General features: G+C 50.2%; 7 protein-coding genes across 7 annotated transcripts; 3 read left to right on the top strand and 4 right to left on the bottom strand.

Annotated features, from left to right (window-relative positions):
* Nucleotides 1-1243: 1243 nt before the first annotated feature.
* Nucleotides 1244-2013, top strand: N7462_004904 (DUF4452 domain-containing protein; the record flags this gene model as incomplete). The annotated part of the gene is made up of 2 exons (XM_057076629.1): nt 1244-1516; nt 1708-2013. The coding sequence occupies 2 exons, from the start codon at nt 1244-1246 to the stop codon at nt 2011-2013; spliced, it is 579 nt and encodes a 192-aa protein (XP_056936134.1).
* A 2300-nt stretch (nt 2014-4313) lies between these two features.
* Nucleotides 4314-4852, top strand: N7462_004905 (uncharacterized protein; the record flags this gene model as incomplete). The annotated part of the gene is made up of 3 exons (XM_057076630.1): nt 4314-4440; nt 4575-4687; nt 4763-4852. 3 exons carry the CDS (start codon nt 4314-4316, stop codon nt 4850-4852), a joined length of 330 nt encoding a protein of 109 aa, XP_056936135.1.
* A 404-nt stretch (nt 4853-5256) lies between these two features.
* N7462_004906 (syntaxin family protein) lies at nt 5257-6084 on the bottom strand (the record flags this gene model as incomplete). Its single annotated transcript, XM_057076631.1, has 1 exon — nt 5257-6084. One exon carries the CDS (start codon nt 6082-6084, stop codon nt 5257-5259), a length of 828 nt encoding a protein of 275 aa, XP_056936136.1.
* Nucleotides 6085-6652: 568 nt separating this feature from the next.
* Nucleotides 6653-8005, top strand: N7462_004907 (uncharacterized protein; the record flags this gene model as incomplete). The annotated part of the gene is made up of 1 exon (XM_057076632.1): nt 6653-8005. One exon carries the CDS (start codon nt 6653-6655, stop codon nt 8003-8005), a length of 1353 nt encoding a protein of 450 aa, XP_056936137.1.
* A 562-nt stretch (nt 8006-8567) lies between these two features.
* Nucleotides 8568-10184, bottom strand: N7462_004908 (uncharacterized protein; the record flags this gene model as incomplete). Its single annotated transcript, XM_057076633.1, has 1 exon — nt 8568-10184. One exon carries the CDS (start codon nt 10182-10184, stop codon nt 8568-8570), a length of 1617 nt encoding a protein of 538 aa, XP_056936138.1.
* An 808-nt stretch (nt 10185-10992) lies between these two features.
* N7462_004909 (uncharacterized protein) lies at nt 10993-12039 on the bottom strand (the record flags this gene model as incomplete). The annotated part of the gene is made up of 1 exon (XM_057076634.1): nt 10993-12039. The coding sequence occupies one exon, from the start codon at nt 12037-12039 to the stop codon at nt 10993-10995; it is 1047 nt and encodes a 348-aa protein (XP_056936139.1).
* An 848-nt stretch (nt 12040-12887) lies between these two features.
* Nucleotides 12888-15357, bottom strand: N7462_004910 (Het-C domain-containing protein; the record flags this gene model as incomplete). The annotated part of the gene is made up of 4 exons (XM_057076635.1): nt 12888-14715; nt 14769-14927; nt 15067-15214; nt 15264-15357. The coding sequence occupies 4 exons, from the start codon at nt 15355-15357 to the stop codon at nt 12888-12890; spliced, it is 2229 nt and encodes a 742-aa protein (XP_056936140.1).
* Nucleotides 15358-17132: the final 1775 nt, after the last annotated feature.

A 17132-nucleotide genomic window follows, 5' to 3' on the forward strand; every position in this document is an offset into this window, starting at 1 on the left:
GCGACCCTGCCCTGCTCAGCCTGCAGCGCACTAGGACGAAGAGAGCCGACAAGAAATCCTTCCCTGGCTGCTCCAACTCCCAGCACGGCCCTGAACACAGACACTGTCCTGCAGCAATGGTGGTGGTGGGCACGAACTCGGCATCTGCACAGCACAGGCGTGTCAAGAACATGGAGCCAAACCCTTTTGGGGGAAGTGTGGCTGGGGAAGAGAGTGGTCTTTCTCTCTCATGTTCGTCCCCCCTTCGTCTCCAGTGTCGTGTCGGGTGGTGTGTGTGAGTGGAGCTCTCTAAAAATGGAGCATTGTAACAATCATTATTGTGGCCCAGCGATGGCCCAGGGAGTAATGAAGAACCAAGCCATGATTATGTTGGGGCGTTGGAACCTCGATTCATTCCTCCATTCTTTCAGGGACGGGGAACTTTCGCATACATCGAGTCGGTATTGTCCATCATCCATGTAGGTACGGGGAGGCCTGGAGGCCGGCGATCGCATCGTCATGGAGGCAAGACCTGCGTAATCAGGCCACAATACCGAAAGGGCCGAGTTTCGTAGCCCCGAACAGGTTTAGGGCCATGTCGTCGACGTCACGGACCAGTGACGGGCGAGAGAGGAACGAGGGAGGAACGAGGAAGGAAGCCAGTGGAGCAGATCGGACTCCAGTGGACTCCCTCACAAGACGCTGATTGGCGGTGGGTGGGCCTCGTTGCCACCGACAAGGTCACCTGGTTGGTGACCTTTCGCTAGCGCCGTTCGGCCACTGCAGGCGTGTGACAGTACAGGACCACATAAATTACACCGGATTGTTCCCCTGTCTGCTTCTGCAGGACCTCCCTTCATGTACCCTCGCCCGCCGCCTTCTGTAAACTGTGCCCTATTTCGCCCAATTTTGCCCCATTTTGCTGGTCCTGGGTACCTAGGAGATACAACCTCCCCGCCCCACACCTTCCAAACAACCTCCCTCCCACCGAAACGCCTGTGACCATACTGTTACAATACCGCACTCCTCAGCCCCAAAACACCCCTCTTTTTTTCCCTCGCCTCTTCTCCTCCCACAACCCGTTCAATTCTACGCTTCTCTTCAACTTTGAACTTCTTCACCACCCAACTACCTACTTTCCGACGTACTCGACTTCTCCTTTTCCAATTTCTTAAAACGATCAGCCAATCTTCTTTCTTGTCTTCTCACTCATAATTCTTTTCTCTCGGGTGCTGGATCTCCTTGAAAACTCCCCACGCCCACCATGTCTGCTTTCATGTACACCCACCACCACCACCAGCAACAGCATGCACACCATGCGGCTCATATGCCTACCAATAACCACCACGGTCGCACCCGCCGAGGCCCCAAGATGGCTCACCAGAATGCTCAGCGTCAATTCCGAGGTGTCAAGAGCATGCGGGAGCTGGCGGAAGCCCCAGCAGTGACGGCCTTCCGGGCGAGATTCGAAGCTGGTCGCTCCTTCGACCTCGACGATGACCTCGAATTCTGCCCCAATCTCCTGACTGATGAGGATGTATGTCTCGTTCTACTAAACGGATCCTCTCTCGATGACCGTCCCCTTCCCCGTTCTCCCCCAGAACCACACCGAGTACCCCCCAACCAAAACAATCCCTCTCGATGGGCGGACCGTCGGGCCAGGAATCACTCTCGCCCTCTTCACCATTTTCCAATAAGCAACCCCCATATTAACTCTCCGTCTGACAGCTGCACTCGATTCACTCCGCTTCTTCCGACCGGTCTTCGCTCTCCAGCGGCTCCCCCGACACTTCACCCCTGCAACATCAGATCCAGCCAGTGCAGCAGGTCACACCGGCCATTTCTCTGTCTCCGGCTTCGACCAACTCATTTGTTCACGCCGCCAACCCAAATCATGTTAACTTCCAGCAGCCTGCTGCCAGCCGGACCCGCAAAGTCATCCCGATCGTCAACCCTAACACCGGGATGACCATGACCAGCCCGCCCTCATCGATTTCTCCGGCGATGATGCAGGCTGCTCAGCGTCGATGGTAAGGACCCTATCGGGGGGTTCCTGGCCGGGAGAAGAAAATCGAAGAAGCGCTCGCTTGCGAGCCCCTTCCATTCTCTCTCCTTCCCATGCCCTAGCGGCATGTTTACTGCACGTCACCTGAGTCTATATTCTGCATCATCGCGCGGGTCCTTTTAATCGCAGGTCTTAATATTCTTCTATTGCATTCTTGTCAATCTACGGCCACTTTGCATTTTTTTTATTGATACGACCTTCACCAACTTTGGAAACAATCCAATCTTTCTACGAAACGGCGACACTACCTTCCGAATTCTGAAAAACCCCCTTCAAAAAACTCGAAAATCCTCTTCGACAAAAAACTCCGACTTGTTTTTGTACATACCACACCTTTTCCCCTGCCCTCTCACACCGCCGATTACGACCTCCCTTTCGCCATACACCTAGATACTTTGCGATTCTTCCGCTTGTTGCGAGCGACGGCGCCTGCGATTTGAACTCCTTTTTGCATCCTTTACCACACGATACCTGTGTCTCTCGGGGAGGGACTGACACTTCTTTTCTCAGGGCCTCTTGCTTACTCTCTTCTTTTTACTTATTTCGGTCGGGCCTGCCGATGATGTATAGAACGTGCAGTGACTTGCTACTTGACGTACATGTCGCATTGGGAAACCGGAGTTTTCTCTTTTTGGGCACCGGAAAAAGAACAGACCGGCGGCTTTTGTGAAGCGCCTCTCTTGATCTTCTTTTCTCGACCCGACTCTCTCTTCCACCTATGCTGTGACTTATTTCGACGATTTCCTTACTTCTTGGACTTACTTGGGGTTTTGTTTACTCTTGGGGCGGGATGGATATCACATGTTTTTCAAGGATCTAGAGGCGGAAACGATACACGTCTGCATTGCTTGGGCACTGTTGTGAAATATCTGGGTCTGTTTTTGCTTTAGTTACTGCTGCACGTCTTCGTTTTTTTCTTTGATTGTCTTTTGCTTGTACATCGGTTTTTGAGGGGGGTGGGTGACACGCGATACTCGTTTACTACCTTGCCACAGGTTTCAAAGTGGCTGGTTGGATTTTGGTTGCGAGCGAAACCATGGGATGTGGAGTTGTTTTCTCTCTTGTTTGAAATCGATATCCTGGGGGTCTGTCGCAGACATGCGAGTCATAGACCATATTGCGTTGAAAATGGCTTTACCACTTCTATCTCTATTATTGCTGCTCCTCTCTTCGTTCTTGACATATCTATATTTGCCTTTTCTCATGTCTCTGCATCGACTCATCCTCATTCGGACCTTTGAGTCACGTATTCCAGAACGGAAGACGTCTTGGGATTCAGCGCCCGGAGAGTTGTGACTACGCTGTATGATGCTTCATATTTTGAATTTTCGTCCCAACTGTCATTTTCTTCGTCACAATCACTTCTCTTTTGTTCATATGTTCAATAGCTTGTTCACGTTCCATACAGCTGTGTGATATACTTGGACAAAATCGATGTGCATCTGATTCTCATTTACAATGCCATTCTTCTTATTCTCAGGCAACGATTCTGTTGTGTTTCTCTCGTAACCAGACTCCTGGAGTTTTGAGTTGCTTCTGATCTGTAATGATATATACTCTGCTTTGTCTAGGCAAGATTCTTCGAGAGCCCCTGCATCCGTCATTGATACATGTCCATCCCCCTACGTTGCTAGAATGCCGGTATCTCTCTATTTCTTCCACTACCCAGCATTTCATGATGTCATTACTTTGGCGCATACTAGCGGCGCTGCTTTAATTGAGCGTGAATGCAGGGCTCCATGCCAGATAATTGACCCTGCTGGTCGCTGCAAACAGTTCGGCAACTCTTCCACTTCTATATATATATGATCCTATATGATCAACATAAGAGTAGCCAATCACCTATTTGTAATATGAAAGACTTCGCCTTAGGCAAACAATACATACACCAGCTACACTCAGTCTGCACCGCCTCCAGCAAAGGCATATCCGCCCGGCACCGGTTAAGTATCGCTGACGTCACCGGTGACGGTCGAGGCTGTCAACTCATTCGTCCAGCCAGGGTTTCTCAATAAGAGGAAAGCGATGGCTCGTCGTGATTGATCTGCTTAATAAGGTCAGGAAACTCTGTCCGAGAAACGTCGTCTGCATCTTCATGACATTGTGAAGTACTCTGCGCCTTGTAGCATACAACCTCTACAAGCACTCCTCCCCTTTTCATACCTGCCCATCAATCCTGAGAACAGCCATATCTGGTATCCGGCCCTGAAAGGACTGATTACCCCGATTACTACCTACATCTACCTCTTGATCTCCTACGACCGTTGCCATGTCTTTCCTCACGAGCTCCATTCGTGCCAGCTCCCGCCGAGTCGTGCAATCCACCTCTACCCTACCTTCGATCTCCGCTTTGCACACCTCAACACCACGGTGGAGTCTCAAGGAAAGCGATAAAAGTCAGTGCCCTCACTGCAACACTTCTTTCACAGTCCTTCCCCAAGAGTCATTAGCTTCAGCTCCTTTCCCTCGAATATTCAACCTGCGCAGCATTCCTTATCAACAGAATCCTCTCAACTGACTCTGTACCCAGACCGCGATGACCTGCCAAACATCTACGAAATACAGCGCGACCACCAAGTCAAGACCGGCAAGGAAGGGAATGCGAAGTGGAACTCCGACCTGGCGAGTAATAGTGAAGCAGATGTATGAATCCCTGGCCCGGTTTATCCGTGGAGCAAGTTCCCAACAGAGCTAACGAAGACTTGTTGTTCCCTATAGATCAAGGCAGATCGAGGTGAAGTCGACTCTTCGGATAAGAGCTTCCAAGAAATGCAGCAGAAGATGAAGAACATCCCGACCAGAAAGTAATTGATGTCACATGCATAATGCGAGGAAACTATCTTTTTATTTGATTTGAGGTGGAATTTGAAAGCTTGAGTCAAGTAGGATTTATCTGGAGGAAGCTTTTTGAAAATCCTGATCATAAGGTGTGTATGCGCGGGTAGTGATGCTTTACTCTAAGCAAAATTGACTGCGTGATTTGATATTTACGTGAAGATATCATAAATGGTAACTGCAAAAGGGAGAGAAGCGGTGATCATGAATGTGTTTGTAAATGTAGAAAGCATTTCACCAAGTCGAACATTGACTCGTAGGTTCCAAAACGCCAGCAGACACCATAAGAAATTTGACAACCTCAAAACGCCCGCTCGCAAAAAAAAAATTAAGGACAGAAACAGACCAAGTGGAAATATCGCGACAAGCCGTCGCGCTCATTTCAAGATAACAATCAAAATAACCAGAATGATGATCAATCCGATGATCGTCATCATACTCCAATTCTCGCCCGCCCGCCGACGGAATCGATCGAGACGTCGTCTTGCGCCATCCAGCCGGTTCTGATGGCGCTCTACATCGCCGTCCATACCGTCTAGTAATGCAACATGACCATCGAGCTCGTCTCCGATCTGGATGCTCAGCTGATGCTGTCGTCCAATCGATTCACCAAGTCGATCTAATTGATCATCCTGGTCGCGCATAACTCGATCATGGTGCTCATAGATCTGCTCGTTCGACATATTGGACTGGTCGGGACGAGGAGGCGACGGCTCGTCGCGGTACGGACGGAACAAATTTTGACGATCCCGGTCCTCCTCTTGATCTATTTCCTCTTGGACGGCAGCAGCAGCAGCAGAATTATCCATAAAACGCACTGATTTCGATGGCGGATGTTGTGGAACCGGCTGTTTGAGATCGGGCGAGGTCGCAGACCAGTGGACGGAGTCCGACGCCTGCCCCGGATCCTGGTCAGAAGGGTCGCCGTTTGTACCATAAAATTGAGCGGAGAGGTCTCGGAGCTGATCGTTGAGCGGGCCAAGTTGGTCCTTCAAAGCGGCAGCGCCTGCGCTGTCGTGGGAATCCGTCAGCCGGGCCTGCTCCGTCTCGACGGCTTGGATGCCTTCGCGAAGAGAGTCAAGAGATCGTGAAATCTCGCCATCCTGCGCATTGGGTTCAAGATCGAGGGAAATGGCGCGCTGTCGCTCTAGAAGTGAGAGTTTAATATGATCGGCGAGTAAGAAGAGCTGGGATGGATTCGCCATGGTGTCAGAGGGAGGGAGGCAACGTGGTATTGGTATAAATGGAGGGTGGACTTTTCACGGTGAGATATGTAGGTCCGTGCAAATAGCACCAGACAGCTCAGTCAAATCGACAAATCGCTGGACGAGAGAGTGATGCTGGCGCCGAAGGGAGTAAGACGAGGGTCGTCAAGTCGCAGCTTAGGCAACCCCGACTTGGCCGAGCGCGGGTCTGCGATCTGCCGCTTTCCGCCTTCGCCGCTCTCCCTTCTTCTCCCCCCGCAATCCCACCTTTCACTCTATTCCTTCTCCATATCCCTCTCTCCTATACTTTTCTTGCATAGTGCGACTTTCGGGTGCTTTTTCTTCGCAATTTTTCAATCTTCTAGGTGACCTTTGATCCCACCGCCACGCTAATGAGCCCAGCGTTCCTTGTGATCAACCTCGGTATCTAGTTCCCGTATCGTCCACCCACCTACTTTCACGAGCTGACTCGGAATTTTTGAGCAGTCACGACGCTGGGATAAAATACGTTCTGAACACTCAAATACGTCTGAATGGGCCTTCATATAGGCTTTTGTTCCTGTTAATTATGAATTTGCAAGACTTTTTGGCCGCGGAGTCCGACTCCGACCGCGATGACCTGGTAGATCTCCGCGCCCTTGATTTCGTCTCAAGCTACGATTCACATTTGATGTGTCCGATATGCCACTGTCCCTTTGTCCAACCTGCGCGACTGCAATGCGATCACGTTTTCTGCCAAAAATGCTTGCGATCGGCTATCACCACCTTCCATTCGGCCGACTCGGACGAGTTCCCGTGTCCCTCTTGCCGAACCCCCACAAGCCGAGTCTCGACGAATGTGCCCCGCCTATTGATCAACATGTGCGACGAGATTCAAGTGCGATGTCCTTTAGCGACAGATGGTTGCGAGGAGGTTGTGCCGCGAGGCCATGTCCAGTCGCACGTGGATAAATATTGTGGTTATCGGCTTGTGCCGTGCGCGGATAGTTCATGCGAAAAGAAAACCCGGAAGAAAGATCTGCCTCCAGAACCGAGATGCATGCATAGCTATTGTCGATGTTCTCGCTGTGAGGAGGATTTGATGGAGCAGGATTTTGACGAACATGACAAGGAACTGTGCCCGAGCCTGGAAACAACCTGTGTCGATTGTGGAACTACTATCCCACGACGAGTGTTGAAGAAACATATCGAAACTTGCCCTGACGTTGTGAGCCCTTGCGCAGCATCTAAGTATGGATGTTCAGTGAAGATCAGACGCGCCGACATTGCGATACACGAGAAACAGTGCCCGCTAGTCTCAATTGGGCCATACTTTGAGGCCCAGAATACTCGACTGAATTCCCTAGAGCTGACTATGCGGCATCTTCAACAACGCAATGAAATTTTCGAGGATGGGATGTTGAATATTCGGTCTAAACTTCTCGAGTCCGCGCGTACAACTGAACGAAATGGCGGAAGGTCCGTCACTTACGGGGAAAGAGGTCAGCAACCTCGAAACGATGATGCAGAAGAGTCTACAGACCGCTCAAACATCTTTTCTTCAAATGCCACCACATACTTGCTCTCTCTCCACGAGTCCCTGCGAGAGGAAGTTAGTCAAATGTCACACGCTCTCACCGATCTCGATGCTCGTGCAAGCATGACGATCATGAACGAATGCTTGCGGATCAAAGAAGATATGGCCCACACAAACGCCGCTGTCAACAGCGTACGGATGCAGGTGCAGTGGCTGATGAACCCCCGACTTCACAATGGAGCACGGGCTGCAGGCATGCGCACCAACGCAACCGGCAACGAGCCAGCTCGGACTCCGTTGACCTCAACTTCGGCGCCTGGGCCGAGCAACTCTGCTGGGCCATCTTTGGGGCCACTACGACCGCGTCGACCTAGCGATACTGGGCGCGAAGGAACCAAGCTTTAAGTTAATTAGGATGTGTGATTAAGAGCGTTGCATTTTCTCCGGTTATTACTGTGGAGAGGGAGTCTAGGGATGGTTTCTTTTTGATAGGTTCAAGGATTTTCGAATAATGAGAGTTGTGGGATTAGTTTTCTAGGATATCCATGATTCAATCTGTTGATTGTCCAATATTCATGCTTGTGCATACCGAGATCCAGCGATTGGTTTAGTAGCCAACCAAGATATCAAAATTTAGTTTTTAATCTTGCAGAGGGGAATTCGTATGATAGATATTGGCAGATATTGACGTCTTTCTGTAAACCTAGATGGATTGCAGGTCACTCTCAGACTCCTTTCCAACATAGCAAAGGAGCATCTAGTCAGTCAGGATTCAAATAAGATTGGAAAATTGATTCTTGAACGCCGATAAGAGGCTGTCGTGCGGTATTGCGAGTCGAAAAGTGCGTCAAGCTGCATATTGAGCAAACTCGATCTCAGACTCTGCAGCAGCTGGACTTCAGAGAATTGCCGCCACCGCTCAAAGACCACTTTTTCCACCTTCATTCTCTTCCTTTAATAATGCCTTTTACAAGTCCCATCTCATTCTTCGTAGTTTGAGTTTCTGAGGCATAGAAGCTGCTGATTTCGTTTTCAAACTTTGCTTTCCTGCTCTGTAGCGCCGACGCTTCGCTCGGGCCTTGTTCTTTCTTTGCTTCGGCGTGCCTTTCCTGAGGAATTCGCACTCAGGCATATAATCCATCAAATAAGGAAATTGTGGAGCCCCGCTCACAACGTTTCCGTCTGCATTCACGCACCACCCTGAGGATGGATTTAGCGGTATGCGCCAGTCCTCGGTCTTGGCGTACCAATCGTCCGCAACCCATCCCCCTTTGGGGATGGGTTCAGGTATGGGACCATGGAATCCTAAAAGGTGGGCTGCTCTGCCGTTCGGTAGACAAGGAATCCAAGATTGCATAAGTTCAATGAGGCAAGCCCTGTCTTCTTTCACATGGAGAAACAGGTTTATATCTCCGGATTTCTTCAGCCCAATCTCCCGTAGTCTGATGTTTGCCAGCTCTGGAACTCCACTTTCGCTCCATGCAATCTCAATCAGACGTGTTATGTCGACATTCGGTATCCTCTGGATAGTCCAGGTCTTGAATGGGGGATAGCGGCAGTTCCACGTGAGTGTAAGTGGTGGTGGCAGTTCAGCTCTTAAGGGGCCCGTAGACTGTGCTATCTTGTTCTTTGCATCAAAAAAGGAGCAAAATCTCAATTGAAGGGGCCTGGTGGGCGGAGGCACAATTTGGGCCAGGTTCCCTCGTTCCAAAAGAGAAAGCCAGGACTGCGAATTATAGTAAAGTCGTTCTTTTGCTGTTGCCGACGTCGTGAAGATGAACAAGTCACCTAACATCACATGCACCCCCAGGCACAAAATGGGGATTGAGGAGATCAATTCATTGCTATTGTGCATTAGAGATAACTTTGCATCTTCCAGTTGACGGTAGAAACGTCCGCCTGCTTTTTTGAAAGTCTTATATGGGGAATAAGAGCAACTCCAGCGCACCTGAATCCAATATTTGGGTTCACAATTGTCAGCTCTGAGCAGATACTCAGTATCATCGCAGGCAATCAGATCCTCAGGTACGGAGGTTGGGACATTTGCTGAGGATACACTATTCACTTGGTCGATTTCCTCGACATCAGACCCTGGTGACAGGGCTTCTAAATCAATCACCTCAATTGAGTCTTCTTGCTCATCTTCCAACTCCTCATCATACTCGATGTCCACGTTTTCTTCGGAGTTTCCGATGCTCCAACTCGTCTGAGGAGGCTCATTTGGCACCAACTGAACTTCTTCTTCAAACTCCATCTCATCACTAACGGCAGTACCATCAGGTGCAGAGCACTCAGGTCGTGAATTCATCTGGCCTGCATTGTTGGGTATCGATATATCACTCCGTGGTGCCTGGATCGAGTGAGATCTCAGGCTCCTGGTGATTGCTTTCTCCGCCAAATACGCGGCGATCTTGTCCGCTTGGTGGATCACATATTTCACATAGCTGGCTGGGGCTGTCGTGCTGGGGTGCTCGTCAATGTATCTGAGAATGTCCCTGTGGGATGATTGAAGTCGCAGGAGCAGTTGCGCCACGTCGTCATCCTTGTACACATAACAATAGGGGTCCGGCCACGAGGGCGTCATGGTATCTTCAAATTCAAGTACAAGGCATCCAAAGTATCGAGACAAATGTTCAGCTTCTCAATGCGGGGACAAAATTCGTAGTTGGGTGAGAATTCATCGACAAGGGGGTATAGACAGTGACACGTCGACCCGAAACGGAAATGTGGATCGCACGAATCAACATAAGTAGTTTAGAGTCGACACGTCACATGGGATTTATTAGTGACCTCAATCTGGTTGATATACTCTGTGCATATCGCTGAGAAGTTTATCTGAAATAATTATTATTTTGAGAGCCACTTTCTTCCCTCGGACGAACGGATTGTACGTCTGAGATCATGGGTTTTCTAGTCTTCGATCATATTACAATTATCTGCGTATAATAAACCACAGTCTATCCAACGCCTTGAGAAATCTTTGATATTCTGTTCACCCTTTGCGGCACACTTCAATCCTTTGCAGGGTTTTCGGCAGGACAAAAGACAAACTATCCTGCGATGTCCCAAAAACCTTGCCGTGAAATCTCCCTCCATGGTCATCCATGTTGATCCATGATCGCTAGTTGGTGCTGTTCCCTGAGACCAGCATATCCAAACTCAAGGCATGAATTTTGAGTAGGCTTCAATATTTGAACTGCCTCGAGGATTCCAGTGGTGGGCGGGATGAGGCTTTGCATGCCGCATCCAGAGCCATAGGGTAGATTCGAAGGTAGCGACCCATAGGTCAGGGTTTCTGGAATCGGAAGCCATGCTGATATCAATGCTGGGAGAAAATCAAGGCGGATCTGCTCTTTGGCAAGTTGTTAATCAAAAATCGTGAAAGTTGCTGATCAATGAACTTTTCCACGGATGGGCACCATCGCTTTCCTGACGTATCTGTAGCATACGGTCTTGACTCGTTGAGGGACACCGCCGGGACGACGAAACGTCAAGCTGCGGCGCAACCCAGCCCCATCATAACTAGCTTTTCGCTCCGTGGTATCCGACTCGGTGGTCGGCGTCTCTGGAGTTGGGACTTCTTGCGCTGTGGGCTCCGGCTGCCGAGTTAAAGGAACGCCTTGAGTCGACTCTTGCGTCACCGTCGTTACTGCTACCACTTCATGCTGGTCGTTATCAGGAGAAGGCGGCGTCGTTTGCGTGAAAGCTTCCATTGGAGGAGTCGAGGTATCATATGGAGGGGGCAGTGATTGTAAGGAATCCAAGATTCGCTCATGGATGCCTTGATCTCGCGATAGAAAGACCGAGGGTGCTGGTATTTCGGCCTCCTCGACCCCGGTATTCAACCCGAGTGTATCCTCCTCTTGGTCTTCTTCGATTATTTCCATTGCCCCGACTCCTTGTATGATCTCTGTAGTGTCCTCTTCATCGTTACTTCCTCGCTCATCCTCGTCGTCTTCAGACTCTTCGTGGTATTCATAATACTCATCGTCAGTGTCGCTCTCCTCCTCTGACCAGTCTTCATCTTCCCCTTCGTCTTCTTCGTCGATGTCCTTGTTAAAGAAATTTTCCACAATGCGATTGACAGCCTTCTGGTGCTTGTCTTCAGCATCAGCATCAGCTGTGTCACCAGCCTCGGCATCCTCCGTCGATGGTGGTATCTGGGTCTCGCGATATTCCAAGGCCTTGCTCCGCAGGGACGCAGTGGAATGCTTCGTGTCCAGACAGGACACTGCCTTCCTCTGGATTCCGAGGCAATGCACGGCGCGGTAGGCCTGGGACACCAGGTCCATCACATAGGTGGCGGAGACGGTGTCGCTTGGATGGTGCATCGCATGATCAAACACTTTCGCACAGTGCAGCTCGAAGATATCGGCAAAGTGAGACACATCTTGAAAATCACCCTCTTTGAACGAGGGCTCTGGCCATTGGGAGATCATGTTGATTGGTATTGGTGTGGGTGGTTGCAGGGAAGAAGCTCCGGAGCGGACGCGCGAGATGTACTTAACGCGTCAAGCTACGCAAGGGGCCATTGCGCGCGTCGACCCTGGATATGTAGGGAGCTTGTACCGCGCCGACCCATGGATTGATTGAACAAGGCAAAAAGCTAATTGTACTTTTTATTTACCTTTACCAATTCAGCCAGGGCTATTGCTGTTGTCTACAGGACCTCTATATATTTTGCTGCTGAAAAAATTTACAAGATAGCAAAAAAGAAATGATCTCAGGTTATTTTTAGGAATAGCCGAACGCGGGGGTCGAACCCGCAACCTTGAGATTAAGAGTCTCACGCTCTACCGATTGAGCTAGCCCGGCAGGGCTGGTTGAAAAGCAACGAGGAATTTGGCTTTATAAAGAAAAAACACTAATCAAAGCATGGAACTGTATAGCAAAGAATACTTCGCCCGTCTCTCATTCTACCGTTTTGTAGCCGGCTTATCTTAAGACTACACCATGATCTCTTATCTCCCAGTTTGATCAACTAACTTTTCTAACTACTATCCTCTGCACTCCCTATCATTTTCTTACTCTTCATTTTTGAAATTTTGATAAGAGTCTTGGAATGATGTAAGGGTGGTGACTCTCGGTTGTTATATATAACTGGGGCTGATACCTGACAAACTCAATGTTGAACTCAGCCCTCAATTACCAAAGTAGATAACGTTTTTGGATACATTTCACGATTCTATTGCTACGATTCATTACAAACAGTCATAATATCATAAAGGTATACAAAATGATCGTTCCTAACCATTCTAGCCTCCTATGAGACCCATCGAAAGATCCTTCAGTACCTGTAACTGCCCGGTCCATATCCTTGGTGGCCATAAGAGCCTTGGTCTTGCTGCTGCTGCGCTTGATACGAGGCATGTTCATGTCCTTCCCCACTGCCAACTTCGTCGGGGCCAAGCTCCCTCGAGCCATGCGAGAAACCACCAGGTATGAAATTGGAGATGGTGCTCTCGAGTTTATTTAGCTTGTTGAGGTTCGACATACCAGGGATAGGCAAATGAGAGAGCTTATCCCACGGGAGACCAGACGAGCCATGACTGGACGAACCGTGGCCAGACGAGCCCTGGCCAGATGGGGCGTGCTGCGACAGAAAAGACTGTATGCCGCCAACGGAAAACCCATGTCCTTGTCCCTGGCCAGAGCCTTGACCATGAGTCTGCCCGTGGGCAGAGCTACCCAATGCGGCAAATCCGCCATGTTCACCGGCGTGCGTGTGTGGAACACCACCGGTATTACGACCTGCCCGAACGCCCTCAGAACTGAGAACGTCGTTCAGATTGGAGCCGCGGTCTGGACGGGAGTGGACCCAATTCTGAACGGCCTCAAACATAGTACGGTGAGCTTCGTTGTGCATGTCTCGGAGTATAGGATGGTGGAAGACGCGCAGGCAGTCATCTAGAACCTCCTGCTCTGGGACGTCAATGTGCTGCCATGCGTAAAGCACCCGGGGAGCAACGTATTTCAGAATCGCTGATGCAACTTGTCCAGCTGGTTCATTCAAGATATTGGCGAAGTGGTCCTTCGAGAGGAGGGAGTGAGTGGGATCGGTGCAGTGCGGGTCGGTCCATGGCTCGTACTGGTGCCTCCCCGAGGCAGCGATGACACCAGAAGAACCGGTCTGCAGGGACTTGGAGGCTGCATTGATCAGGGGCCGAATAAAAGGTGCAAGTAATGACATGATGAAGACGGTCAAAGTTTCAGAAATCTTCTCAACGATAGCCTCCAAGCCCGGAACCTTCTCAATGATAGAATTCAATTTGCGGGCAACCTTGTCCCGGAAAGCCAATATGGGGTAAATCTTGGAAACCGTCTCCTGAGGGTTGAGGTCGGGCATGCCTTGAAGACCTGGCCCGGGTCCTGTGCTAGCCGATGTAGAGTGGTTGGGATCAGATGCACGGCTTTGTTCAAAGCCGCCTGCCTCAAAATACCCCATATGCGAACCATGGGAGCGATTGGCCGTTTCTTGTGCCTCGGATAGCTGCTTCAGATGCTCGGCCTCCATTACCAGATCTCTGGTACCGGGAATTTTGCCCAGCAAGCCAGTGAGGGCATTGAGAGAGTTGTTGGACTGGGAGTTGGCCTGTGCATCCCCAAGAGCCAAGTCCATTTCATTGACCTCCGACTGGGTAAAATGATCGGTCGCTTCGCCCAGGACCGAGTGGAAGAAATCAACCATGCCGAAAGTTCCAGTCACGAGGGGAAAGACGTGGTGTCCGCGGATATTGCACTGGGTCGCGGTGCCAGTGTGAGGGAAGACATTGTGGAAGCCCATTTCCCGTAGCGCCAGTTCGATGTAGTTGGTGTGTGCCGCAAAGTCCTCGAGAGTATGAAGTCCCTGGCCTAAGCAGCGAAGAGCCTCGCAGAGATCCTCTTCATTACCCTTGCGATCGCCGCCGTTGGTGTACATGCGCCCAAAGTGGATGCTACGGCTGAGGCTGTACTTGATATAGCCGGTACTGGTCGCCCAGTCCCCACGCTCGTTGGCGATATAATTTTTCATCCCGGTGTCAAGGTCGATATCGAGCTCGACTTGGCGGACCGGGGGTCGCAGACGCTCATCATACTGGCGCGCGTCCTCGTTATCAGCATAGTCTTTGGGATTGCTGGAGAGATTGTCAGTCAAAGCATTGCACGGATCACAGTGATTTTAGCATACTCAATATGCTCCTCCGGCCGATAGACACCGAGCCGTTCGGAGGTAACTTCAAATTCACCCGTCGCGTATCCGAAGCTCAGGAACGAAAGGACCCACACAAGGACACGGATAGTCTCGGCCTGGAGGTTTTTCAGGGTCCCGACATCCATGGCTTGTGAACTGGTGGGACGGGAACCGGTTAGCCGCAATATTTTCTTATTTGTGTTTTTGTGTTTTTTCTTTTTCTTTTTCTTTTCCTTTTTCCAGATAGCATAGCATTGTAGCAAAGCACCAGAGAGATGGAGTGAAGACAACTCACTAATCGCGCAGCCAATTTCCAAAGTACACTCGTTTCACCATGGTCGACGTCCATTTGTGACCGGCAATGAACGCAATCGTTTTGAGCATGTCCTCGATGTCGCCATGGCGCCAATTCTTGCCCTCAACGGCAGAGATGGAGGCAATGTCTAGGATTGTCAGTCAAAGTAACACCGGAAATCAACGAGAAAGACATACTGCCCGCGCCGAAAGCGTGGGCGTTCGGCACAAGTACAAGCACAAGCAACAGGCACACGAGCAGGGAGGGGGACCCCGCACGGAGGAGCAACATGGCTTGTCCGGACACTGATACAGACGGTATATTGAAGGAGGGTATCGAGGTGGGATGCACGTTGAAGTCTCAAGAAGTGTAAAAGAAGGCAAGTGCGCAGCAGCGCGCGACCCCGGGACTTTTGTGCGGCTGTGTCTCAGCCCAGTGTGTTCTTGGCGACGATCGCGCCATGACGTCCGTTTGGGGCCGCTTTGACGTTGCGGCGACCAGTTGAATTCCCCAGCATGAGATGCTGGTATAACACTCGGCGCCTAGAATTTTCTCTTATTGTCCGATCACTTAATTGGGCAAAATGAATAAAGGCCGCCGAAATTGCAGATTCCCGAAACATGTGAATTCTGGGACGCTGGATAGTTCACTCGTCAATGGTTCGGACCTCTACAATGCCATGTGTGCTCTTTTATTGAAATCAATCCTGATAAGTGCTTGGCTCAGACGTCATCACTCTGGGATATTTTGTATTATTCCGATTGCCGTTGCAAATCATTGTGGCTTGTCTGCAATCTATACGAAGAATACTCTTCTGCTGCCTGTACCACGATGCGGCCCTAAAAACTTCAAGTTCGTATTTCCATTTGCCGTACCCGAGTCCTCTCTGGGTTGTCTCAAGTTTTCACTTATCCATGCCGCAGGAATGTGAGAATCTTCAGACTTCGAAGCCATACTACACTGGCCGCCCCCCAGAGCCTGGGCTATGTCTTTTGCATGTGCGGCTATGCAGACCTCCGGCATCTTGCATCTGCTGCATGATTGCGTTCTTGCTGTTTTGGATGTCCGAACGACCATACAGCTGTAAATATCTTCTGGATTGACCCAGAATTGAGACAGAGAGTCAAGATAATCAGCGTTTGATTGAAGGATGCGATCTGGTTGGAATCTGCAATGTTCCCCTTGACATCTGATGTAGGGTTTGGAGGGGTTTGGAAGATTAAGTCGAGAGATTAAGGCTGCTCTTTGAGGAATCTCATGCTTGAAGCATTATTTTCGAAAGGTGTGATGAGAGGCTGCTACGCGGCCGACTTTACCTCGTCGCATCTGTTTACATGCTGGATGATCCTGATTTCTGACATGTTATGTCCCCCATCAACGGGCCGTTGGTTCCTCGGCTAATTACCCGAACTCAACCCGCCAACCCGAAGCGGATGTCCGATAGGCCCTAAACTCCGATCGCTCTTGTATACTTCCTGTCTTCGCAACGGCAATACCCTAGAGACCTAAGCTTGTCCTGTGATCTTATCACGACGTTGCAGACGCCCTGCATTCTAGAAATAAAGAAGCTTTCCCCCGCAAAGTGGGATACTTGGCTCGTAGTGACATCCTTGTACCGTCTTCAATACCACCCCATGTACCCCCATTTAACCCAATTCCCACTCCAGTGCGCCCATACGCTTCTCTCTCTCCCCATGCCGATTGATAGACGCTGATCTCCGTCAAATCAAACAACAGAGTTGACCGTCCACCGGCCCGGTGTTCTTGTACTGTGTGCCTGGCGATTGGCAAACTGGTGGAACCTCGGAATTTACGGTGCGCAGATGGCTCCGTGCGGGCCCTCTAACCTCCATTTGATCTCCGATTTCCGATCGTCTTTACCTATCGTTCACCTATTGTCCGGTCCCTTTGCATATCGATGCTGGTTGGGAGAGTCGCATCGGATCCACCGTAGCATTTTACACAACCCCAGGCGACAAAGCACATGGTACTATCTATGGCCCTGATGTCACTGTAGTAGCCCCCGCCATTGTAGCATCGATATACCCCGCAGTCCATATAAACAA

The sequence above is a fragment of the Penicillium macrosclerotiorum genome (genome assembly GCF_028827735.1).
Source record: "Penicillium macrosclerotiorum strain IBT 26536 chromosome Unknown utg000003l_segment0_segment0, whole genome shotgun sequence".
In the NCBI taxonomy this organism is placed as follows: domain Eukaryota; kingdom Fungi; phylum Ascomycota; class Eurotiomycetes; order Eurotiales; family Aspergillaceae; genus Penicillium; species Penicillium macrosclerotiorum.